Genomic DNA, 25,740 nt, shown 5'->3' on the forward strand with positions numbered 1-25,740 from the left:
AACTAACAAATTGTTCTTCTCTCTTCTCTCCCCTCCTTTTTTTATTAAATTTTGGGACACCCTTGCTTTTGATGATTGGTGCTTGGCACAAACACGTAGCAACTCATAGGTCAGCCCTCCTAGACCTGGACTTTTTCACGACATATGATAACTTTGCCTCCTCCTCCTCTTCCTCCACCGCTCCTCCTACCGATGCTGCTTGGAGACTTGCCAGTAAGTAAATACTGGCATTTACTCTCTTTTAGAAAGCCTGAAAGAAAAGGAATGGATGTTTGTTTACATTTTTCTCTCTTAGTCATGGCTGCTGAGCACAACTTTTGATCCTGTTAAAGTCTTTGCCGAGTTCAGAGTACAGTGAGAGATCCCCGCTCTGTTTGCAAATTAAACTTGTTCTCTACAGTGGTAGAAAGTTAAGTACATAGTTGTAGGACATCACAAACCAGCAAGTCGGATAATTCCTCCTGAATTTGGATTTGTTTTAGCCTATTACTTACTAAGTTCCTGTTGGTGACATTCCACTCCCAAATTTTTAGTTAGCATACTCTGAACTGGAACTGGATAAGTGTGTTGGATGAGGTTATGCATTTATGCTCTATCACCATTGCCGGGAATGGTGACAGTGGTCTGAAATCAAATGTTGTGTGTTTCAGCCTTGGTTGTACTAGGTGGAATTTTGGTATTTTTAATGTCTCTGTCTTGCCTAAGTTCTGTGGTGGATGTTGTTATGTTTTAAAGTCAACTGAATATTGCTAATTGCTTGCATGCCCACATCTCATCGCACATTGAATGGATTAAACATACAAATAGTACTTCTTAATATGTAGATTGATTATTTGATTCCTGGCACTGAGTAATATGTACTAGAAAGGTAAACATAAGAAAGATTTTGCATTGAAATGCACATTAGCGGATGACTCCGTTAAAAGTTACTGTTGCGGCATCTCCGGCAGTTTCTTTGGAATAAGAAAGATAACTACACAGAAATTCTGACGTAAGTAAATGATAGTATGTATTGAAGGAAGTTTGAAGTTCAAAAAAGGATAGGAATTAGTGTTGGCTTGATACCAGTTTTTTCAGTTCCTGTTGTGGATCGTAGATTCCTTTCTTGGTATCGGTTCCAATGAATGGTGTTGAGTTTTTAATTGGTGAAATAGTGGACTGATTCTACAAAGTAAATGAGAAATCCAGTTGAAACATTGAAGTAATAATAACCATTGAGGAAAGTTTGGCATTGATACATTTTACACATTACCAAAACCATGTGTCAAAATGAGGATGTCTTGACACAATTATACGTGTTTTATAAATACATGAGAAATATTTGGGCTGAATAAAACCCTGATAATCATTATGAAGTGGTTCTTCCGTGTAGATATATGAATGGGTGCAGTTTTTTTTATGTGAAAATGTTTGGGAGCCCTCTGTAGATATGTGCTGAAAATGCTTGCAAAATCACATGTAGGATCTAGGGAATGTGTTCTCACATAAATATGTCACTATGAACCTGTGTATCTAAGAATCTAGTCACAGAGATAATTAAAGATGCCACCAGTTGTTGGAACTCCATGGTGAGACCTAATTATTATCTCCTTTTTGTGTTATATTTCAATTTTGGTAGTCACCACATGATAGTGTAGTGAAAGCTCGAAATATTGATACTTCATTGCCCTAACAAAATTGCTTGCTCTATTGAATCCATGTTATTACTAATGTTGATATAATAATCAATTAATAGCTCTTTCCTATGACTTTTCATGGTACGATAGCTGTCAGTGTGGGTATTTTGCATCATAGCTTGATCTGAACTGGGAAACCATCAATAGTAATTTCATATACATAATTATGACTTGAAAGGATATTCTTAGCCATTCATTTTCATTTTGTGTCAATATGTATAAAAAGTTTTGGTGGTTGATCCTAGTGGCTGTGCTAGTTTCATACGGCACAGCTGTCAGTGGCTTGTGGTAATGGATCACATGTTAACATGGTTATTAATGTAATCTATAAATGCAAAGGCTTAAAAATTTTTATTATTTGCCTTTTTTTAATTTTAATTATTTACTTGTAAATACTCATTCTAATATTACCTGATGATGAATGTTATCATCTCATATTTGCAGCTATATTTTGGGTGCAAAATTACCCACCATCTGCATTTGCCAGATAATTATTAAAAATAGATTGAAAACATTTTTCAAACAGCAAAAATAATGAATGGACATTACCATAAAAAAGCCATCCACAGTTATAAAATTGAAGGATGGTTTGAGAGATGAGGGTAGAGTTCACCAAACTTATAAAAATTCTGGAAATATTTCAAAGACCCAGATCTCAACCGTTGCTTGATATTTGGGCAATTTACTGACATCTTGCATGAAACCTCTGAACTTCTTGAATGTTGTCTGCTGACGACTGATGAGCACTGTTACAGGCATGACTGTTGAAATAAACAAAATCAATTGAATAGGGTAGATTATGGGATATCCTGAATTATATGAATTAATTGACAAGCAACAATGGTGCCATGGATGTACTGAAATCTGTTCCACGTGAAACAAATAGCCAAGAAAAGCATATTTACTTGGAAAATTACTAATGTGGAGCCTGGGATGATTGCAAATATGGGTGCTTGTCGATGGAATGAATATGCAATTTGACCAATTCCATGCTCCCGTAGGTGTTGAATTTCCCATAATATTGAAATAATGGACCATGTATGTGAAGGAAATAATAAAAAAGGCATGAGAAGAACTCGAGATAGAAATGAAAGTCGCCGGGGAATTCTTAAAATAAGTTAGGTTTCCTGATGGCCAATCTCTTTAAGCTCTTCAGTCATCCAAGGGGTTGCAAGCATTGCTGAGTGAATTGGGAATTCAGTGCAATAGGTATGGGATGAGAATCAATATAAATAAAACAATATGCAATTTTCCTGAAAGACAAAGGCTAAACTTAACATTAAAATAGGAGGGCAAGAACTAGAGCAGGTGGAACAGTTCAGTTATCTTGGAAGTGTTTTGGACCAAAATGGTCAAAATAGAAGGGACGTAAGGAGAAGAATTGCACTAGGCAAAGAAGCTTTCCCAAGGATGAGGGAGTTGATGACAGGGAGGTTGAGTGAAGATGTTAAGAAAAGGCTCATCAAAACTTTGATATGAAGTGGAATGGAAACATGATCGCTGAAGCAGGAGGATAGACAGAGATTGGAGGCTTTTGAAATGTGGGTGTTAAGAAGGATGGAGAAGTTGAAATGGACCAAAAGGGAAAAACGTGAGGGAGTGATATGGTGGGAGAGTACAGGAGATTTTTGGGAGAAATTATAAGGAGGCAGGAAAAATGGGTGAAGGGCATATTGATTGTCAGTGTGAAGTTGAAGACTGTGCTAGAGGGGAGAATAGTAGGCAAATGAGGAAGGGGCACGAATAGGCTAGGGATATTGTGTGCCTGATGAAGGGAGGAAGGAAGTACAGAGAGATATAGAGAGATTTGTTGTAGAATAAGATTTTGGGTTGTGCTTTGTTAGGAGATTTTTATTTAATAGTGGTGTCCATTCAAAACTACCGTAACTTGTAGATTACCTAATAATAATAAAATGATATTGGACAAGGTAGTCCAGTGGGTAGAGCATTGGACTCTTAGGTATGTCTCTGGGCACCCTCAGCTTCACTCAAGCTATGTAATTTTATGGGCACCAGATATCACTGAGAGAGATAGGTGGCACAAGGAAAGGAACTGGTCTGTCTACGCTGATGTGTGAATTTCATGTCCCGCTGGCCTTAGTACTAGGTAGCTCTACCCTTACCTATTAAGCCAACCTTTGGGTTGATAACCATGGTTTTGTTCTGTGAGATGCATTCTCCTTGATGGGTAGCAATTTTTAACTTGAACTCACCCAAACCTTACTCAGTCACTGTGCATGATGTATAGCATGCATGCATCCCTCACTCCTAACCCTTCTCCAGCCCATATTTCCTCTCTTGCATAACATAGTCAACCAGGTTGAGGTAAATGGACTATAATATGTACAGGAATACAGGATACATAAGGAATGCAGCATGTATATGTTTACAATTCATTGCTACGGACTTCCGTAGTTGTTTAATTTATGGTGTTGAGTTGTAAATGATATATCCATTATCTAGTGGATGTGGTAGTCATAAAGTTTGAACAGTAAGGTGATATTACCCAAGCTCATGTTTTCCAATTGTGATTTAAGGTAAATTTTATTGTTATTTCATGCTTTCACAGTTACCCAGAGATTGCAATCCTTATTACATCTGGCTTTTGAGTTTTTGTTTATTGATGTTTCCATCCCAGGTTATTTAAATGACTATTTTGATGTGTTTCATTTTAATGTGACAATATTTTAATGGTGGTATTTTCTAATATATGTTTACAAATCATACCTTTCATCATAAATTGCATATTATTTTTGTTTTGAATCAAGGAACAGCAGTGAGGCAATCTGACTTCTATGTTATTGACTATAAATTATTCAAGCAATACATAGTGGAGCTGCATGTGTAGAACTAAGATTTTGCACGATAGTTATCTAAGTTCAAATTTCAAAGTGCAAATCGGCATTTGTGCAAAAATGAGAAAATGACAGATTCTTACAACTTTTTTGTATCATAAGTACTCTTTTTATGCAATTTGTGTGTTACTCAATTACTATTTGTAGTTGAATAATGTAAAAAGTGATGTAATGGGGGCCATTAATTTAGTGTAGATTATATTCTATTGTTTCAGGCTTCACTTCGTGGAAGTATTTAATATCCATACTAAAAAGGAAAGACTCGTCGTACTTTTCCACAGATTTTATTATACGGTACAATGCGTTTCACCGACTTGCGGCATCATCAGGTACAAATTTGCAAAACAGACAGAGCAAGAATATACTATATACCCTCAGGACAGAGTGGGGGCGGGGAGGGTTGGAAGGATTTGAGAGGGGTGGGGGCTCGCAGGTGCGTTGATGGATTGTTTTGACCATTTCCAGGCTAGTTTTTCTGAGAGGAGTGGGGAGGGGTATGGGAACAATTGCTCATTACAAAGTGTCGTGCTGGGGTTTACCAAGTGCCTTCTAATCTGTAATTGCTCGAGAGCGTCCATTTTTAATCCTTTTGGGAGTGAGTGTAATATCTCTGGGACAAAGTCACTGCTGTGGTCGAATTCTAGTAAATGCTTGGCGAAGAGAGAGTTGTTATTCTGATTTTTGTGACACCTAGCATGTTCCTTGACTCGTAACTTGATATTCCTGCCGGTCTGACCGACATAAACGCTGTTGCAATCCTCGCATTTCAGTTTATAAATGCCTGATTTGAGAAGGCTATCCTGGGTGTCTTTTCCATTGGCTAACCTGGGTGTCTTTTCCATTGGCATTGTACCTGATGATGCCGCAAGTCAGTGAAACGCGTTGTACCGTATAATAAAATCTGTGGAAAAGTACGAGTGTTTCCTTTTTAGCATGGATAGTGTAGATTAGAAAAAACATTGAATAGTTCTTTGTGCAAGTGGGCTAATTGGAACACTTCCTACAGAAAAGGTATACTACAATGTTAAAAATAAATTAAGACAATTAAGCACATTTTTCTCATTTTAAGAGTTGTGTTGTCCACAAAAATTACTCTAAATTCGTTGTTTTTTCAGTTTCAGTTTTCAAACCATAGTTTAGTTATACATGTGAATGCATCTACCTGGATTTTTAGGCATAGTTACCAAATTTTGATAAAAATATTTGAAAGTTTTCTCTTAATGAATTCTCAGCAGTATACATCTTTACCACCACACTTGACATTTTGTTTAAATTCATTAGAATGCAAATTTCATGCAAAATAACAGAGTGGGATGAAAATAATAGTATATCAGTACATATTGCTATTTAGATTGCATGGTGATACACAGCACATATTGTTTTCTACCCAATTGTACCTAATTAACAGAGTGAAGTATATTCAAATGCAATTGATTTTAATGAAGAAGTATGAAAATTTCTATAAAAGCTATATCTTCTCTCAAAAAGAAGATGAACTGAGGGGATAAATAGAGGGAATTGCCATTACAGCCATTAGCTAATTAAGTGGCAAGGAAACCGTAGTGATTAATGTTAGAGTTACAGCATGTAGGACCATTAAGCCTTGAAGATAGATTTTTAAAATTATAGTTCGATATAATTTGTGTGAAGATATGTGTGTGTGTGTATTAAGGTACACTGGTATCTTCATACATATGTTCTATCAGATACATAAGTATCTTCATACTAAGTACATGGAACTAAACTTCATGTTCACACCAACTCAAAATTTAAACTGGTTTTAAGATATTTTTGTTTATTCATTTTATTTAAAAATATAATATTTTATCTTTAAAGGAATTAATTTTCACAGCTTGTTATAAATGATTTTTATTCTCTTATTATGCATGTATCTAAATTCATGTATAAATTACATTATTAACTTTGTTAATTTCTTAATATATAATTTACCCTTTAGTCGATGTTTTCAGTTAATGTGAGAAGCATGTTTAATTACAATTGAACTGCCATATGTATTATGTATCATACTTAATTTTTCCAGGGTTAACACTTAATTAATGTGATTAATCATTGATTTGCAGATCGGGGTGGCCACTTGTTTTTTATTCTAATACCTGATTTTTCTCAGATGTTTCTGTTGAAAGTTGCTGATCTATAACAGTGATTGAAATGATAGGCCCTGTAATATAATAATTACAACGATAATATAATTTTTGACAACATATCATAACATGTAAAAACAGGTTTTTCATAAGAAGGCTGATGCATAAATTTCATATTTTCATTACCAAATTCCCTGTAAAATAAGGTATAAAAGGTCCTGAGTACATTTATCTTTTTCTCAATGCCTCTCACTAAAATCACTACTGTTGGGTTTATTGTAGTGTTGGGTTTTTAATAGTCCTAAATAGGTAATTGTTCAAGTTTGATTCCACCTCCTTGTTAATCTATAAAGAACATTTTTCTTGTTAGAAATTCCTGAATCAGATACCAAATTTTACCCCTTTTTCTTTTTCAAAAAACTTGTTAAGTTACTGATATTTGTCAATTGAATGGTCACCATGGTTATGCATTAATATTCCTTCACAACTCTGAATTGTTTCTTTTTCTTGGATTGGGATGTACTATAGAAAGGAAGTGTTATTTTCTTATGGGCACTGTAGTGGCTTTGGTAGAAAATGTTTTTAATTAAAAAGACTGCATTCGAAGAACTTAATGAAAGTGCACCCTCAGACTAGATGTGAAAGCGTAGTTTTGTCATCTTCATGGGCAGTGGTTCTTGATTAATATTAGATAAATAGAATTTACGTAGACATTTTTTTCCTAGTGCTGTTATTGAAGTGCAGTTTTTTGACACATTGTTTCTTTTCCTCTCCACATATTTCATTTGCCTCAGTGTATACTATACTCAATATACCACAATTCCCTCATGTGGCTCTTGCATTGGCAAATAATGACTTATGTGATTCTATGTAGATCAAATAATTCAAAATAATTTAAATGAGCAACTGTTTCATTGTTATACCACTCATTTAAGTGTAGGAGATTGCTGAGAATGTCTTTCATGCATGGATTCAAATACTAATGGACTCAGAAACTATGGTAGATATGTTCATTTTAAATTGTTGTACATTTGGGAAAATCGCAAAAGGAATGAGAAAGATACATGTTAGGAATTTGAATATTTACTCAATCATAAGTTCAGGCTGAAAAAAATTTCTTTTTTTCTCAGTTGTGCAAATTAATCAAAATATCTAATTTACATGTATGATAAAAGGATGATATCACAAGTAAAAATTTAGTAGCATTTTGAGCTGCATAATGATAGCTGTTTTTTTAATGATTATCCTTGGTTGGTGGTAGAAAAATTTTATCTAGTTACAATTAATTGAATTATGATTAATTCATACATTGATGCTTCTTAATAGGTCTTGAGAAGGAGTTCTTATCCACACCAGAGGAGACGATGGGGACGACGTGTTTAACTCCCAGCCAGCAGCCACTTCAGCCAATGAAGAAGTTACAGCAAGACTCACATCAGAAACTTGTTGAGCAAATATTAGCTTCGGACAACTTGCAGAAACCAGGGCACAAATCCAAAAGTTCGTTGAGTAGTAGGGCTAAGACTAAGCGCAGGCAGGCCGAAGGTGTAACCCTGTGCCCTGAGTCATTAGCTGTGATTCATAATCTTCCCGATTTGTCGTTCATCAATGCACGGATGCTCATGTTTCCTCTGAGGGAGTCACCCAATGTCGATTCTGGTCCACAGAGTTGCCCTGTGTCCCTGGTAGGTGCCACGAGCTCGTCATCTGCATATCCTGACTAGAGAATCAACACTCATCAAATCACAAATGAAATAATAAATAGGCTACTTGGTGGTGGAAAAGAGGCAGGTTTCTAAATTAATCATTTTTCTGATGATATTATTGGCCAAAGAGAGCTTTTACACTCTAGAAGGAAAGAAATAACATTTTGCTTCCCAAGCCCAGGTACTTATAGTCTGTAGTGAATTTATTCATGTTTGGATATTTTTCCAAGGTAATTTTCTCACTAGCAGATGTTTTTTCCTGCATTTTATTGCCCCTCTGCAATCAGTTGGTGGTTATCGTTTCTAAACATAACCTGTTTGATACACAGTTTGTTTTAATAAGCTGGTTGTCTATTAGTCAGTAAACTTTTAGGCTGCAATGCTTTTGCCTGGTTGATGGTAAGTATTGGGACATAATTTTACTATATATGCAGTGTTTTATTTATTGACCTTTTAATGTGTAAATTGTGAGATATTTTAATCAAATAAGTTTCCGTATGATGGTTAGGAGTTGTATATTTGTAATTAAGCCTTATAAATTTTATATTTGTGTAAATATTTGAATATGTTGAATTTGTTTTATTAGAAAAATTTCTGGTTTGAAATTGAAGAGCCAAAAATTGTCTCTCTTATGTTAATATTTTGAAATCTAATTCTATGGCTGTTAGAGCAACGTGAATTTTAAACAGTAAAGGCCCACTTTTTAACTGGTTCCCAAAACCAATAAAATTAACTATTATCAGGAATTCAATTATCTCTTTTATACGTTTGCCAATGCATGGGTGTGTACATGATTAACTTGAGCAAAGAAACTGTTAAAGGTAGCAATTTGTCAATTATTCTTATTGAGGGAAAATTTCCTCGCCAAGAAATTTAAGGGAAACAGATTTGGCGTAAGGTAAGAAAATTGATCTTCTCAATAGGGTTTATCTTATATATTTTGCTGTTTTTGTCATTTGGAATGAAAATTTCAGTATTAGTATAAAAGAAAGAAGATGTTATCTTCTCTGTGGTTTGTTCCTTATTGTTTGAAGGGAATGGGAGTGCCTAGGCTTACTGATTAACCAGTTGGGAAGGCTTTAACCTCTTTAAAAACTCTGATGAGATGACTTCAAAATATTAGAGAATTTGACTGAAAACTTTATCGGCGTATTTTATATAATCAAGCAATAAGTATCGACCCTAAAAATCAAAATGTCATTGTTGAGTCCGTTCCTCTTTCTTTTTATAAATAGTATATCAGACTGAATTCACCATGTTTCCCCAAAGAAGGTCATGATTTTGACACCTGTACATTATGCATCTAATTACAAAATTGGTCTATTTCTTTTTTAATAAAATTAAGTGAAATATTTCATGTAATTCAATTTTCAGAAAATTTGATTGTTAATGGAACTGCAGTTGGTAATTTGGCACACCAAAACTTGTAAGACAGTACCCTGATTTCATCATATAAATGTCAGTTAAATTAATATTATTTTATTAGGGAATATTTCATTGAAGTAAAGCTGGAAGTGATTTTTTGAAAGTCCTATTGTGTTTTTTATTCTTAACTTAGAGCTTTTTTCAAAAGAATCTTTTTAAAAGTCACGCCTTCATTATTAGTTTGTTATATTCCTCATTGCATTCCAGTCTCTTACTTTCTTTGTCATTCCGTTCTTTCTTGTCGGGTTTCTTTTTTGGTATCTATAACGTTATTCATGATTTAGATAGGCAAATTTACCCCAGAAAAAATATGCCTGTTTGGCGGATGAACTTTTTCATGACATGTATGGTAAACATTGTTATGAATCATGCAGTTTTTCATGTTAGTTACCACACTATTCTCCAGACAACTACCTCCATGGAGAGTGAAAGGAAAGTGTGTATTATATTTCCATAGATTATGTGTTGTGAGAGGTAATTTTTTTATGACCTTAATGGAATTCTAATGGTCCCAATGATTGAGGTTGTATATTTTCTGTCTTTGGCTAAAGGTGAGATTTTTCTCTTATATATTAAATTATGACAGATAGATTCATTGAGTGCTATCCAGCCAAATGCTTAATTCAAATAAGACATTACGTTGCTGGATCTTTCTTATTATTTCAGGGGATGTGGCTGTCTAGTGGGTTAAATGCTGGATTTACTGGCTTATTAGAGGACCCTGGTTTGATTCCTGGGAACGGCTCTGAGTATAGTATTTACTATTAGGATAGCCAGTATTTTGTTGCAGTCAATATATCAGATACTTTCTCCAAACTGAAAAATTCCATAAATTAACTCTTGTAGCTGCATGTTCTTAGATATAACAACTTTTGTCAAGGGAAAGTATAGAAACCATTCAGATCTGCTGAAAGTCATGCATTTTTGTTGAGCTTAAACGTCATGGATCCTGTTGCATGATGTTGATAGCCTTATATTTTCTTAGGGGATGGTGTTGATTACAATGTTTTGGTTTCATGTGAATCATTGAGAGCATCCTCAAATTCCGATCTCCTAATTAGTGAATATTAATTAATTATTTTGCACTCCAGTATTGTGTTATTAAATTATTTCCCAATGTGAAGTATCTCTCTACTTTCTCTTAACATCTTTTTTTTCCATGAGAATTTCCCCTAACTATTTCTGATTAGTTTGCTGTATGCAAAGTGAAAGTGCTTTTTAAGATAACCAGTTCTGTGATAGGCATCAATTTTTGCTTGTGATAAGCTATCATGCAGTTCTACGCATGAATATGTCATCCACTGTGAATTCTCTGCTTTCCTTTTCCTCAACCTAATTATATTTTTGATCATTTGTCTGTAGTGGTTAATTTTTTTCTATTTCTTCTCTCCTCTTATAAAAGAGGAAAGAAGACACAATAGTAACTTTATTAAGTACTCAATTTTTCTCCTGCCTTTCCTGTGTTCTCTTGTTAATAATCATTTTGTTATATATGTTCTATTATAAGGCAAATATATCTTCAGCCTTTCATCCTGATTCATGAAGTACGCAAGGATGTCGAGCATATGTGCTTTTGTTTTCTAAGGAACCCTAAGGTATGCAACCAGATAGCACGACTGTTAATCAAGGAAGGAATTTTTTATCATGTATCAAATACGTGGGTCGAGGTAGTCCAGTGGTAGTGTGTTGGACCACTGACTGGAGGGTCCCGGGTTCGATTCCTGGGCACCTGTAGCTCCACCCAAGTTATGAGATTTTTCGGGTACCAGATCTTCCTGGGAAACCATACCCGGCACAGGGAAAGGAACTGGCCCCCTACCCTGATGTGTGAATTTCACATGCCATCGGGCTTACCACTGGGTGGATTCTGCCATCACCTACCAAACCAACCTTTGGGTTGAATGCTGTGTTTATGGTTTTTTTATATCAAATACTTATGCCTATAAAAAAGCCTTACACGTTTATTGTGTCTATTTCCACTGCTGCAGGCTTCTAATGGCCATTAAAGATTTTGGAATAATTAATTTCTGATTGATGGTTTCTGAATAGATCATTGTTGCATCTTTGCAAACTGAGAAACTGTGAGGGAACTGACAGCAGTACTCGGACTTGGGATTTAAAGCTTACTCCAAACCAATAATTTTTATTTACGTCATTAGTTCCCTTATGCAAAATTTTCATTTTATTTAGTTGGCCATGAAACATAGTTTTTTTAGTTCATTCATTGAAATATTGGCAATGCCTTAAGTATTCTATGAATTAATATTTAACGCTTAAAATTTTGAATGAGAATTCGAATATTTTGAGAATGAACTGTACTGATGATAGGAAGTTGCCAAGCATTTAATGTAGATATAAGTAATTTTCTTTGTTCTATGGGTTCTGAATGCCATGAAAAACTAGTTCACTCAGAAAATTAAGAATTGTGGTTCAATGTGCATATGTCCATTCGAAAATGTTTTCCAGCTCACTCCACCCAGCATTTTTTTTGTTAAAATATGCTACAATTTTTGGAATGCATTATTTAGCGTCCTAAGAATGTAATCCCTGTAATTGAACATCAAGTTTTTATATATACTGCATAAATCAGAGTGGAAATTGATTATTGATAGCCTTCAATTCCATTAAATTGAGAAGATGCATTTCATCCACAATATACTTCTCACCAACCTCGTATCAAACAAGTGTTCTGAAATTTCTTATGGTGGCACATATAAAATTTAGTTGAAACCTTCAGGCAATAAATGAAGTGAATTAAGAAAATTGAAATTTTCCAATTTGTTTGAGTGAAAATTAATAATACATATTAAGGTGCAGCTTCAAGAGGCTACGTATAAGCTAAATTTATAAAATTTACCCAAGTATAAAAGAAACCACGCCGTTCAAAGAAAAGATATTAGTTTTGATCTTTACTCATTGGAAAATATTTTATCACATTGGTTATTATTAAAAAATTATAGTGCTTGTTTGAATGAGGCCAAATCATGAAATTGTTTAGGCAATCACATCATGCCAATGACTCGCAAAGTTAAGCTTGTGCCAGTTAAGTGGGCTTTTACTGCATTTCAAGGTTCTATTTTGGTTTCAAACCATATTGAATTGCTTTGAAAGTTAAATACTTAAATTGTTATCTTTAACTCATTGACTTGTGGGGTGTTGCCTTAAAATGTTTACACTTACTCTAAATTTTGTTAAATTATTGCAGGTCTAGTATTATTGATGCATTAAAATGTGATGTAACTTGAAAGTATTTCTTGTTATATTTGTACAAGAGATTTTTAATCAAGTATTATTTTCTTTTCCTATCACCTTCTGACTGAGATTATATTGATAAATGGTGTTAATGGAAAGAATTCCAAAATTCATAAAATTAATATTATTTATTTAATAAGCGGGTATGTATGGTATCCCAATCAAATACATATGTACAAATGTAAAATGAAGCTTGCTTTCATCAATTGTTATTGTAAATATAATAAATTAATCAATATGATAAAACATATTATTTGAATATTGCATGTAATGTCACCATAATTCAGAATGATCTTTTTCCTTGCTGTCATCAATTCCTATGGACAGTTTTGGGCTACTACTGTCTTCTCCAGAAGATACTGACATTTTTGTCCTAAATGCATCAGTTTCCTGAGATAGTACGTCACCATGTGCATTACCATCTAACTCACCTTTCTTTTGATTATTTTCCTTATTTACATCAACCACTGATAAAGGAAGGGGATCTGCCATCATGGAAATACTTCCCTCCTTTGTTTTCACTTCCATTCTTTCCCCTAGCTGCTCAACAATGTTGTTTTTGTCAGCCTCCTTGTACACTGCTGAAAAATGATTCTTTTCCTTAATACGGCCATTACCACCATTTCTTTCATCTAGTCCCATTTCAAAGTGTACACTCCGTTGATTTTCCTTTGTAGGGAAGTCATTGTGGGACTGAAATATTTGCCTGTGGTCATTTTTGAAGGTAAGATTTGTATTCAAGTGTTCAAATCCAACTGGAACCTCTGATGATGAAGGAAGTGCAGTTTTGGTTGAATGAAAAGAATTTCCCTCAGTTTCTATTCTGAATACGTGATTTCCTGAGGAATCCTTACGAGCATTATTGTTTTGTACTCCACTTGCTGATTGCATAGATTCCATACCATTTTTACTTTCAGTTCTCAATGAATGGCATAACCTAGTTATAGGGGGTGGAAAAGTAAGATTTGAATTAGTTGGTACTGAAATATGGGGTTGATTTTTCACAGGACCACCAGGATATTGAGCATCTTGCCCTTGATATGGCTGTAAATCTGGATGCTCATCCAAAACCTTAACAGCAGCATTACCTTGCAGCAACTGGTAAGGTGTTGTTACTGGGAGTGCACCATTTAGAATTGTCGACATGTGATTGTACATTGGGACACTTTCTCGAAGGGTTCCAGGAAAAACATCACTGTAACCAAGTCCAGAAGTTCCACCTGTATCTGCCAGGTGTTTCTGCCTCAGCATAAAGAACTGCTTGTCCACCTCATCCGACTCCTTCTCCAACCGTTCTAATCTACGTCTTGCCTCCTGAATGATTTCTTCAGTTGGACTGGATGCAGAGCTGCTCTCACTATCACTGCTGTGCTGTCTGTATGTCCTTGAAGTACCCCTCAATTTCCTGTGAGCACCATCTCTGAAATACCTGAATCTATTGGTTCCACCTTCAACTGATTCTATTGGTCTCCTTAGCCCTTCCCTGGATCTTTTTTTTTCATCTTGCATCATTGAAAGGACTGTTACCCTCTCTTCTAAACTATTCTTTGGTTCTAAATCTGATGGGTGGCTGTCATGCGAAGAGAGTAGACGCAAAGCTGCCTTAGCTTCTTCCAACTGCTTGGATAGTTGTGATGCTGTTGAAGACAGTGCATTTATCTTGGATTGCTGCTCATCAGCTAGTGTTTGGAGTCTTTCATTTTTCTCCTTGACTTCACTTACCATTTGGTGGCAATCCTGAATTGCTTCTTGATGCAAAGTTTGAATTGAATGGACCACGTTCATAGTATCCGAGATGGGAATATTATCATTTGCTTGTTGTTGAATTCCCTTTCCATCTGTCTTTGAATGTTTACCCGAATTGTGGAACTGCAGCAAACTTGGAGACTTGCCAGCAGTTTCTTCTAAGACTTGATTACGCCAAATCTCCATTTCTTTTTGTAAGTATTGAACAGTGTCTTTCTCCTGATTAAGCCTGAAAATATGAAAAGCATTAAGCAAACAATGCTGTGAATTGCATCCATCTTTGATCCATGGATGTACTAATGGCTTACTTTTTGAAACCTTCCACTAGTTGTTTCTGTGCTCGTACAATGTCATTATGCCTATTGGCCAAAAATTCAGTTTTCTGTTTCAGAGTTTCCTCCAGCTTGGATTCCTTGTCTCTTAAGTCGTCCTCTTTTTGCTGACATGAAGATATATGAAAATGATTACTTATACGTCATCATGCATTTACTTATACTTAAAGAGAGTACAAGAAGGTATACTTGATGAAAATACTAAATAGATGAACTGATAAACCATTTGAACTAATTGAAACTTGAGAACTTCTTTCCACAGATCATATCAGATGAAATTTGAACAAGAAGAGCTGTAGTACTGGGATCAGATATTTGAAACATAAAATGACATTTGACAGAGACATAATATAAAAAGCTTAATAATAAGTTTTCTACGCATAGCTTATTTCAATTTTGGGAAGGAATTGGGTCTTAAAATAAGACAAAAACATAAAGAACAAACAAACTGAATGCTTTGATAAATGAGCCGCATTTGGAAGGTAATGCTTACTCTGGAAGGAACGTAAAGATAAAAATATAAAGTTTGATTGGATTCAGTTCCAGACCTGGATTTGTTTTAAATGCAGCTTGACTTGAGCTTGCTGATCTTGAAGTTGATTCATTATGTCCAGAAACTGCTGCTGCTTGAGCAATACATCCTCTTTGAACTTTCTCTTTTGAGAGGCTGCCTCTTTTTCCAGGTCTTCCCGCACTTTCCTGGCTTCTTCCTTGATCCTCTTCTCTAATTCCTTTTGGTTCCATTCCATCAGGTGCTTCTTGATACTTTCCCCATATGACTGACTGGATAATAGAATTTTAACATTGAGAGGTGAAAACTTGAAATGCAGGAAGACATTCAGCAGTAGCATGGATTTGTATAGATACAAACTGCATAAAATTATGGCTGATGAAATTAATTTAAAATGTAAAGGGAAATATTCACAAATATCACCATCATATGGTTATGATGTAATTAATTACCTAATGATGAGGTCCACTAAAAATGTACACCCTACTGTACATACAGAATGATATGTATTCAATTGTTCCCAGCTCAACCTTGCGGAAATTTGTTTTAATGAAATGAAGAATACAATGTATCTTTCCACTGTCCTTCATTTACGTACAATGTTTCAACGCTCAAGCATCATCATCAGGTACAAATTAAACAAGTCCCAGTCCATTTATATACCATTCATGAGGGGGGGTGGGTGAGAGAGGGGGGGAGGTGGCGAAAGAAAATGGAGTTGCGATCGGCGTTGATGGGGAGGGGTGTTAAGCATCAGGACAAGTGCTTGGTTGGTTTACAGTGGTGGGGGGGGGGTACTTCCAGGATTGGGGAGAGGTATTCAAACAATAAATTGTTAACCAAATGACCCGTTTTTAAATTCATCCTGATTTCGAGCTCTTCCCACTTGTCCATCCTGAGGAAAAGGAATGAGGATGGACAAGTGGGAAGAGCTCGAAATCAGGATGAATTTAAAAACGGGTCATTTGGTTAACAATTTATTGTTTGAATACCTCTCCCCAATCCTGGAAGTACCCCTTTCCCTCACAGATAGACCCGCCACCCCCCCCCCCCCACCCCACTGTAAACCAACCAATCACCTGTCCTGACGCTTAACAACCCTCTCCCCCCTCCCCATCAATGCCGATCGCACCTCCATTTACTTTCGCCTCCCCCCCTCTCTCACCCACCCCTCCTCTCCCTCATGAATGGCATATAAATGGACTGCGACTTGTTTAATTTGTACCTGATGATGACACTTGAGCGTTGAAACAGATTGTACGTAAATAAAGGACAGTGGAAAGATACATTGTATTCTTCATTTAATTAGAATGATATGTGAATACTGCCCTTCTCTTTTGAACAACCATAACGAACTTCTCATAGTGTATCAATTTTTAAATAAACATATGACCTTACTGTCAGCATTACAATACAAGATGGTTCTAAGAGCATGGCAGAGAAATATTACTTCACCTTTCACTTACTCCAGGGCTAAATTGACAATTCAGTAATCCACCAAGCTGTAAACAAATCTATTGTTTCATACTTTGCAAAAGGATTTAGTTTTTGGAAGACTTGGGCATTAGGTTTGAGTGGTCATGGACAGCCCATAAGCTATGGGCTGAGAACCCAGTTTAAGACCAATTAATTTTGTGGCATTGAGAAATTAATATCGTGTATCAAGGGTTTGAATCAAAAAATTTGGAGCCAATTAGGTACTTGGGAGCCACAGTCATGGTAAACATGTTATAAGAATTGTACATGTGTCTGCCTTGAGGAAAAATTGTCCACACATCTTTCCAGATGTATAGACAGTAGGTCGCCAATTGATGAAGGAGAGTATTAGTTGCACATTAGAAAAAGTTTCAATTAGCGAATTTAAAACAATTCAGAGATGCAACAATTTCAGAGTGTAAAATTACACTAGATTAAAAACCATTTTGCCAAATAGCTTTCCATATATTTTATTGGAAATGAGAAGCTTTCATGTCACAAGAATGGAAAGTTGATGATTTGGATAATAAATCTGTGAATATGGAACTTAATAATGTGGTATTGATTATTAATAATTATAATTAACTCAGAATAGTAAACAATTGGCAAAGTTAAGGGATAACTAGGACACTGTATGGAGTGAGATATATAGAAACCTAGTGAAACACAGGTGGAAGTAATGAAAGTATGTTAAAAAGTAAATTTTCATTATTAAAATCTATTTTATCATCCACTCCATGTGTAAAAATTTAAATTGTTGGCACTGAATCTGGTGGGAAATTACACTTGGGAACTATGGATGATCCTCTCAATGAGACTTTGAAAGCAGTAGGTGAGAATTATATAAAAGAAACTAGCACAGAGATGCAAATATGGAAATGATAATACCCCAACAGGGAAGTACCAACATATTGGCGCCAGAGGGAAAGAATCCAGCAGTGGAGACCCTATTTCTACAATTGAGAAAATTGAAAGTCGCTCAATACAAAAAAAAACATACAACTTGTAGAAAATCTAGTTGATAAGAAAGTTAATAATCATAAAATCTTATTGAACGATTAAGGGTGAGATTTGCCAAATTGGCTATGGAATCACTAAATCTGCTGCTGAGGTATCTAGTGTGGAGTAAATCATGAAATACAAAATTATAAAAGAAATCACAACCATAGTTGTGCCATGACAAATCTTGAAACATGTTTCACACCAACTATTAACCCTGTTAAACAATTACATAAAATTGCAAAGGATGTGAGAGATTTCTACCACACCAGGCTCTACAGTTGTAATGAACCATAATGTAATTGTCAGTAGAACATTTTAGTTCACTAGTAGATTAGTTTAAGAAACAAAAATTGTTGTCTAATAAAATAAATGAAAGTAGACCACAAAATCACCTTAATTCAGCTTTTTCATGATTTTCCAGTAATTGACTCTTAGCTGAGATACCAAGATTGGTTGGCTTGACCCCGGGTTCAGCAGATACTGCTGAAAACAACTGTTGATCTTCATCCTTTAGGAAAGAAACACGATTATTTAAAAAACTTGAGAGTGATATTAAATGATCAAATGATCAAATTGTTAAAAAATCATTAAATGATAAATGACCATTTCAATTCATCTATACTTTTTTTGCATACTCCTCTAGTTTATCAATTTATTTGTAATGATGATCAATAGAATGATATATAAGAAAAGTGAACATTAATGAGCCTCTAGTAGGACAAAAATCTTGGTAGATACATAATCTTTGAAGAGTTATAATTACAATTAATTAAAAGTATACCTCATGCATACACACAGATTCTAGTACCTTTGGTGCTACCGTTTAAATAAACTAGCTCCCTATCCTAGTGGATTGCATGTTCCCTCAAAAAGACAGAAATAACATTTTAAAATCATAGTAAATGTTACATCTAGGATCCATACATTTGGTTGCAGACACTTTATTGGCCTATGCACTCCTGTGACAGTGAAAATCCTCTTCTTATCACCAGGTTTCCTTGGGGCCAAATCACACCCATGTCAGCCTTCAGGTTATTAGGACTGCAGGCTATTCACCAAACTACACCAATTGGCTAATTTTATTTGAGTAATACTGCATTACTACTTTAAATGTTTATATTCATTACATCATTTAACCAGGGATGAATTTTTATTTTCTTGCAAGACATTAACTGGGCAAGAGCCTAACAACACATACCAAGCTTCTTGACTTACCTCATCCCTACAAACTTCTGAAATACTTAACCCTTGCAAATAACTATTAGGAATAATCATTTCTGCTTTATGGTAAGTTATAACATGTTATTGCTCAACTATTATATTAAAATTTACTTATATTACTTTTTTTGTCAGATTTTCTAACTGCCTATCAAATGCAAAACACACAACAGGGCATATTAGCCATTTTGAAAGTTCTAGGGTGGGGTGAGAGGCTGGTTGATTGAGGTACGACACATTTCCAAAATTTGATGCCCAGTATTACAGCAAGCACCATGAAATTGCATTACAAGAAAATATTTTTCTGGGCAACATACTTTCTAAATCCTCACAACCAAGTTTGGGAACAACACAATATTAAGCTCCACATCCAAGTTTTTACAAATTAAATGCCATTTTGTCAAAAATTTGTTAGTTGCCAATGCATTCATGAGGAAATGTTCATTTACCAATGGTCTTATTGAAAGAATACCCTTTTTAGCCTGTGACCACACGGAAAAGTGTTCATAAGCGAAGCGTGTTACCCGCCTCCAAATGGGAATATCAAAACCTAAGTCCTGACTAGGTAGTGGCATTAATTTATTTTGCCAAAATGTGAGATGCCTAAGAAATAAGATATCGGAGATAGAGGTAGTTGTCAAACATGGTGGTTAGAATGTGCTATGTCTCAATGAACACTGGATTACAAAAAATGAAGTTGATGCGTATAACATTAGTGATTTTAGCTTGGCATCATTCTACTGCCGATCTGTAGCAAAAAACGGTGGTACCTGTATTTATGTCTTGAAAGATAAGCCCTTCAAAGTAACTGACTTGGATACATTGTCTGGAATTGCACTTTGAAATATCTGCGATCATGTTGAAGGACCTGAATCTGTTCATTGCTTTTGTGCATCACTCCCCTAATGGTGTATTTGAGCAATTCTTGAATCAACTGGAACTAGTACTATCCCTATTTTTGACCCTGAAAGCCTATATCATAATTTGCGGAGATCTCAACATTGACATAACACTAAAAACTAGTTATTGTCAGGTTCTTGAACATCTTTTTCTTTCATATAATTTATACTGGGCAAACCAACAGCCTACTTGATTTTATTCATGCCTAGATAATGTAATTACCAATTATGGCCCTGAACTGTATAGTATAAGTGTTATTGACTATCTCCTATCTGACCATCAAGGTATAAGCTTCACTTTTAAGACTTTAATGACTCAAAAGATATTCTCAAATAGAGGTAAAACCATAATCATGAGGCCCATAACAAGAGAAGGTTTAGAGAGTTTCCAACTGCTTCTATCTTGTATCAATTGGCATGGTACTTGCACAGACTCTGTAGAGCAAACTAGTTTTTCAAGTTTTTTACGTAATTTCCAAAACATTTTTGAAGAATGCTTTCCTAAAAAATACTAAACTCCATCGACACTAAAAATAATCTCTGGTATACTGGGGAATTATTAGCTCTTAAAAATGATTTACTTAGTTCCTACCACTCTCTTGGAAGCCTGCATGACAAAGAGGCTTACTTGAAATACAAAAGAGATTATTATAACTCAGTTGGGTGTGCCAAATATAAAGCTTATAAGGATTTTATATTGAATGCAAAAAATAAACAAAAGGCAGCATGGAGAGTAATCAATCAAGAAGTTGGTCATGGTAATAGAAAAGAAAATCATCTTTTTACCCCAGATGCTGTAAATAATTTTTCTTAAAATCTGTTGAAGACAATTAGTGCTATTGAAATGTTGATGCTGCCAATATTGGCAATATGTTACAAAATCTTCCTCCGAATAATTTAAATTTTAAATGGAATTTTGCTATTCCATTTGATATTATATCGGCTGTTAAAAAATTTAAAAAAACCAACAGAAAGAATATTTATGGTCTGTCTAATTCCCTAATAAAGGAAATTATTGTGTTCATTGCGGAACCATTAGCTATGTTAGTTAACTTATGTTTTGAGAAAGGAGATTTTTCAACAGCTCTAAAATATTCCAAAACAGTACCTGTCTATAAGAAAGGTGATAAAGATGATTTAACCAACTACCATAGCTATCTCCATAGTCCCCGTTTTTGGTCAAATTTTTGAAGCCATTATTGAAGGTCAAATATGTAATTTTTTGAGTCACATAATCTCTTTTCCAAATCACAGTATGGCTTTCAACCTGGGAAATCTACAATTTTGGCAGTAGAGTCGAAATTTAATTATGTCATTAATGCATTTGAAGAAAAGGAATCAGTCTCTGTGACACTGTGTTATCTTAGTAAGGTTTTCAACTGTGTTAATCATTCAATATTAATAAAAAAAACTAGACTATTACGGTGTTAAGGGAGTTGCACTGAAATTAATGAAGTCATATTTGTATGATCACCATCAATTGGTTGAAGTTGATGGCTGTCGATCTCCAGCTCTTAAAGAAAAATGTGGTGTACCACAGGGCTCTATGCTTGGCCCAGTACTTTTCATCATTATGATTCATGATTTGCCCTGGAATATGAAACCTACATCTGTTTTATATGCTGATGACAGTATTTTTGTGCAAAAATGCCAACATCTAGAAGATGCAAAGGTACAATCTAGCGCTACCCAAAGACAGGCTAAGGAATGGTTTGATGCTAATCATTAGCATTTAAATAATAACAAAACTAAGTGCATTGTGTGCAGTCTTAAATCAAAAATATCTGATATTCAATCTGCTAAAATACTAGGAATTTATATTGATACAAAACTTAACTGGGAGACTCACATCAGTCAGACCTGTAATAAACTGAGTAAGCTGTTTATATGTTAAGAAAGCTCAACTTTCTCATTTCAAATGAGTATCGCTTAACACTACCATGCCTTCTTTCAATGTCATTTGAATTATGATGTTGAGTTATGGGGTCATTCCCCACATGTTAAACAAATGTAGCTACTACAAGAGAGACCTTTTCGCTCTCTTGCTAATATACCACTACATGATTCCTGCAAACCTTTTTTTAACTAGGTATGGAATCATGACTGTACTTAGTTTAAGGCTCTGATTCATGTGAAAGTTAATCTACAAACTTACAAATTAAGATCTAACATCCATAATGACTACACAAGAGGTAAATCAAATCTAAATGCTACTCATTGTAGATTGTCATCAACTTAAAACACATTTCATAATATGAACATAGAACTGTATAACTATCTGCCTACTCAGTTGAAATCAGACGGTATCCAGAGTTTCAAGAATAGGGTATATACCTGGTTACTTGCTCACCCACTTTTACTCACTGGATGAATTCTTTTGTGACAATCTTCATCACATTTAAGAACTTATGTTTATATGTTAAATAATATTTATATTGTCCACATTTAATATGGTTGCACCATTTTTCAAAATGAAACAAGTAATATTATTATTTGAATTACTGCTTTGACTCAATTTTTCATTATTTTTCTTTGCATTATTCTTAATTTCTTATCTAGAAAAAAAATCTTTCTAAAATTTCAATGGGGAAATTTTTCTCTTCATCCTGATGCCAAGCTAGTAAATCATAGATAAGTACTTCCTAACTTTATTATCTCAGCACCCTCGCTAACACTGTTTCAGCAACATTATTTATATCAAAACTAAGGAAAAATGTCATGACTTTTACTTTTTCAAATGGTAAAAAGGTTAGGGCAAGCTGAGAGTTATGGAGAATGGAATACAAAACTGAAAAGTGGTAAAGCCCGTAAAATAAAGTAAAAGTATGAACAAAAAGTAGCTCATGAAGCAAACAGTTGAAGATTTCTTTGATTGTATCAGGAAGTTTGAGAAACTGTAATGATTTACAGTTTCAAATAAAGTAAGGAGATAAAACAATAATCTGCACAATTAGAGTAAAATTAGGCAATTTACAAAGAGAATGACAGTATATGCAAATGTCTGTTAAACCTTCTTGAAAAACACTTCATCCACATAAAATCTTGAAGGCCGCCGCAAGGGCGTGTGGTCTTAGGTCACCACCCGTAAAAGATATAACTACATGCAAAATCAACACATCTATGCAAACCTACACCCACGGTGGCGTATGCATTCATGCAAATACCCTTTCAACTTTCACGCATGTAAATGCATACACTATCAACTAACAAACAACTGAACTTTAAAATGTAGTAAATATCTATCAATAACGTGCAAACTAGAATATGAAAAGTAAGAAGGCAAAAGTCCACTTTCACACAGGCATGCAACATACAATGGTCTACTCTCCCAAGAACACAGGCAGGGAAATGTGACCAGACGTGGCAGAGTTCCCCCACAAAGAGAGACGGGATGGAGGGGGAAACTTAAAAACACACAAAGCAGAGGAAGCAATTCTGTAACGAGCACAATATTATTTAATGGCATTCTAATACGGTCATACGGGTAGGGCTTTGACAAAAAAATCACGAGGTCAGTGAAGGTGAATGCAATTGAGAACTAATTATTCCCTAGACACTGAGGGCGGCGAGTGGAATTTTTTTGTATCTACAACCATACAGTTGCTATCCCGTATTGTCCGTGGGAAGTAGGAGTAGTTAAATAACTTACCATTCTGTTTGATCTGGTACTAGCATCTGCGACAGAAACACTTGCTCCAACACCACCAATAGTTTCGTTCTCAGAAAGAGCCTCAAATATAGCCCTTAAAAGCGAAGCAGACTTGTCCTTCTTCTTTTCGCCGAAGTAAATGTTAACAACTTTCTTCCCTAACTTCGAGTCAGTCCTCAAATTCAAGGTTCCCAAAATGTCTTCAACATCTTTCCCTTGTAAATAATTTGAACTGTCCATACATTCTGCAGACTGCTCCATTTGTGAGGGAAAACGACCAAGTCGTGGCTCCTCGCTGTATAATATTGAAATTGTGAAATGATAGTTTTGTGCTAGCAAATGCTCTGCCAATAGAAGATTTATGGCATGAATTTTAGGAGACAAATGAGTCCTCTTTTTACTTAGTAACGTTGAACGAGGATGTGTATGCTTGAGAGTCGATATCAGCTGATGTCTCAAATAAGTTCTCAAAATGGGAAGAGTTCCCCTCTCTTCTAGCCTGATGGAATTAAGACCGGTAAAACAGAGGCTAAAATATTTGCGAATACTTTAGGAAAGACTTGACCAGATGCTTACTTACCAGTGATGAAGCTTTTGTTGAAAATCCTCAGTTGATAAGTCACCCAATAATTCAAAATTGGGATCATCCATGATTGCATCCACTTATGTTCAATTATAACTCAATGAAAAAATTAACTTTCCATCCGTATATAAATACACTAATCAAATGGAGAATTACGATAACGAGAAACCCCTGTGATACATTTCAATCCATAAAATGCCGCTACGAGGGATACTCATGTGTTCGGTGAGTATGTTGTCAAACATCAATTTAGTACTTCACTTGTTATTTTGTGCTACGAAGAAGAGAGATATGAAATACCTATTTCTAGTTCGTAACAACCCTAATGAAATTATGTTTATGCCCATCACCTGATCGTTTATATATATATATATATATATATATATATATATATATATATATATATATATATATATATATATATATATATATTCTAAAGCTCATACCCTGCTCTGTTCTGATTTTTCCACTGGCTAGTTATTTTTAACAATTGTAATATGGCACCGAAGTCTGTTGTACATTTATTGTCTATGTGCTTTACGTAGTTTGTGATAGAAACACCTTTCATTTACATTGATATTGTTATAACTTTAGTTAACAACAACCAGATAATATGATTTTAGAACGCCAATAGAACTACCATATTTTAGTCATAGTTTGGAGAATTTTAAAGGATAGGTTCTTCGTACGGCTGACTAAATTCAACCCGACTACAGGGATTATAGGTGTCATCCGTTTTTCTCCGGACCTCATTAGTTGTCCGTATACTTATTGGGCTCGCGTTGGTCATGGGTTGTCAACCATCCAATTTGGACCAACACCCTAGCCCGAGGCTAGTTTCGTACCCATGCGCTGGGTTATCAGCCCTCGTGCACGAAGGCTGGTTTAATATGAGTGTATGTTGCCTCTGCTTAGAGAGTGGGATACAGAAAGAAGGTCCTCGCTCTATTATGGCAGTTTCCTTTAGGCGACGACCTCATCATCACTAAAGCTGTGTGAACTTTCTGGCACCAATATTCCTGTGAAAGTGGTCATGGCACAGGATAAAAACCGGTCCCCCTTTTTAATCTAGCTATACTGATGAATGCCATGTTCTTTAGGGCCCCTTCGTGTTCTCACAAATAAGATCCGATGCGACAATGTCACCCTAGTATTTTACGTGGTATACAGCGCTCATCTGAACGACTTCGAGTGCGTTCGTAAATTCTGCATAGGTTTTTCATTTTTTACGAAGTTCAAGACGGTATATTTTTTTAGTATTCAATTCCAAACCCCATTATGGACGCCAAATTTTAAAGTTATGTTTAT

General features: G+C 35.1%; 2 protein-coding genes across 6 annotated transcripts in view; one reads left to right on the forward strand and one right to left on the reverse strand.

Moving 5' to 3' along the window:
* The window catches only part of Afti (aftiphilin), a 32,032-nt gene extending 18,808 nt beyond the window's left edge, over positions 1-13,224 (forward strand). For 4 of the 5 annotated variants that reach the window (XM_071597955.1, XM_071597957.1, XM_071597958.1 and 1 more), the window contains exons 8-9: positions 100-213; positions 7,960-13,224. In XM_071597955.1, coding sequence (XP_071454056.1) covers positions 100-213; positions 7,960-8,357 — 512 coding nt within the window. In that variant the 3' untranslated portion in view covers positions 8,358-13,224. The remainder of the gene's footprint in view (positions 1-99; positions 214-7,959) is intronic. The other variant, XM_071597959.1, reaches the window with a different exon arrangement.
* On the reverse strand, positions 13,213-24,619 carry LOC139698963 (putative leucine-rich repeat-containing protein DDB_G0290503). Its single transcript, XM_071597953.1, has 6 exons — positions 24,430-24,619; positions 23,850-24,348; positions 18,476-18,591; positions 15,643-15,877; positions 15,071-15,201; positions 13,213-14,991 (listed from the first exon to the last, which is right to left on the reverse strand). Exons 1-6 carry the CDS (start codon positions 24,498-24,500, stop codon positions 13,290-13,292), a joined length of 2,754 nt encoding a protein of 917 aa, XP_071454054.1. The 5' UTR covers positions 24,501-24,619; the 3' UTR covers positions 13,213-13,289.
* Positions 24,620-25,740: the final 1,121 nt, after the last annotated feature.

Source organism: Hetaerina americana, unplaced genomic scaffold, assembly GCF_022747635.1.
Source record: "Hetaerina americana unplaced genomic scaffold, ioHetAmer1.1.p SCAF_9, whole genome shotgun sequence".
NCBI classification, from domain to species: Eukaryota; Metazoa; Arthropoda; class Insecta; order Odonata; family Calopterygidae; genus Hetaerina; species Hetaerina americana.

Bases quoted from the DNA above. Each gene is read 5' to 3' on its own strand.
- LOC139698963 (XM_071597953.1), bottom strand. From the start codon at position 24,500: ATGGATGATCCCAATTTTGAATTATTGGGTGACTTATCAACTGAGGAT. The intron at 24,349-24,429 runs GTAAGTAAGCAT...TAATTCCATCAG, and splicing joins CAACAAAAGCTTCATCACTG to GCTAGAAGAGAGGGGAACTC. The intron at 15,878-18,475 runs GTGATTTTGTGG...TCTATTATCCAG, and splicing joins CATGAAAAAGCTGAATTAAG to TCAGTCATATGGGGAAAGTA.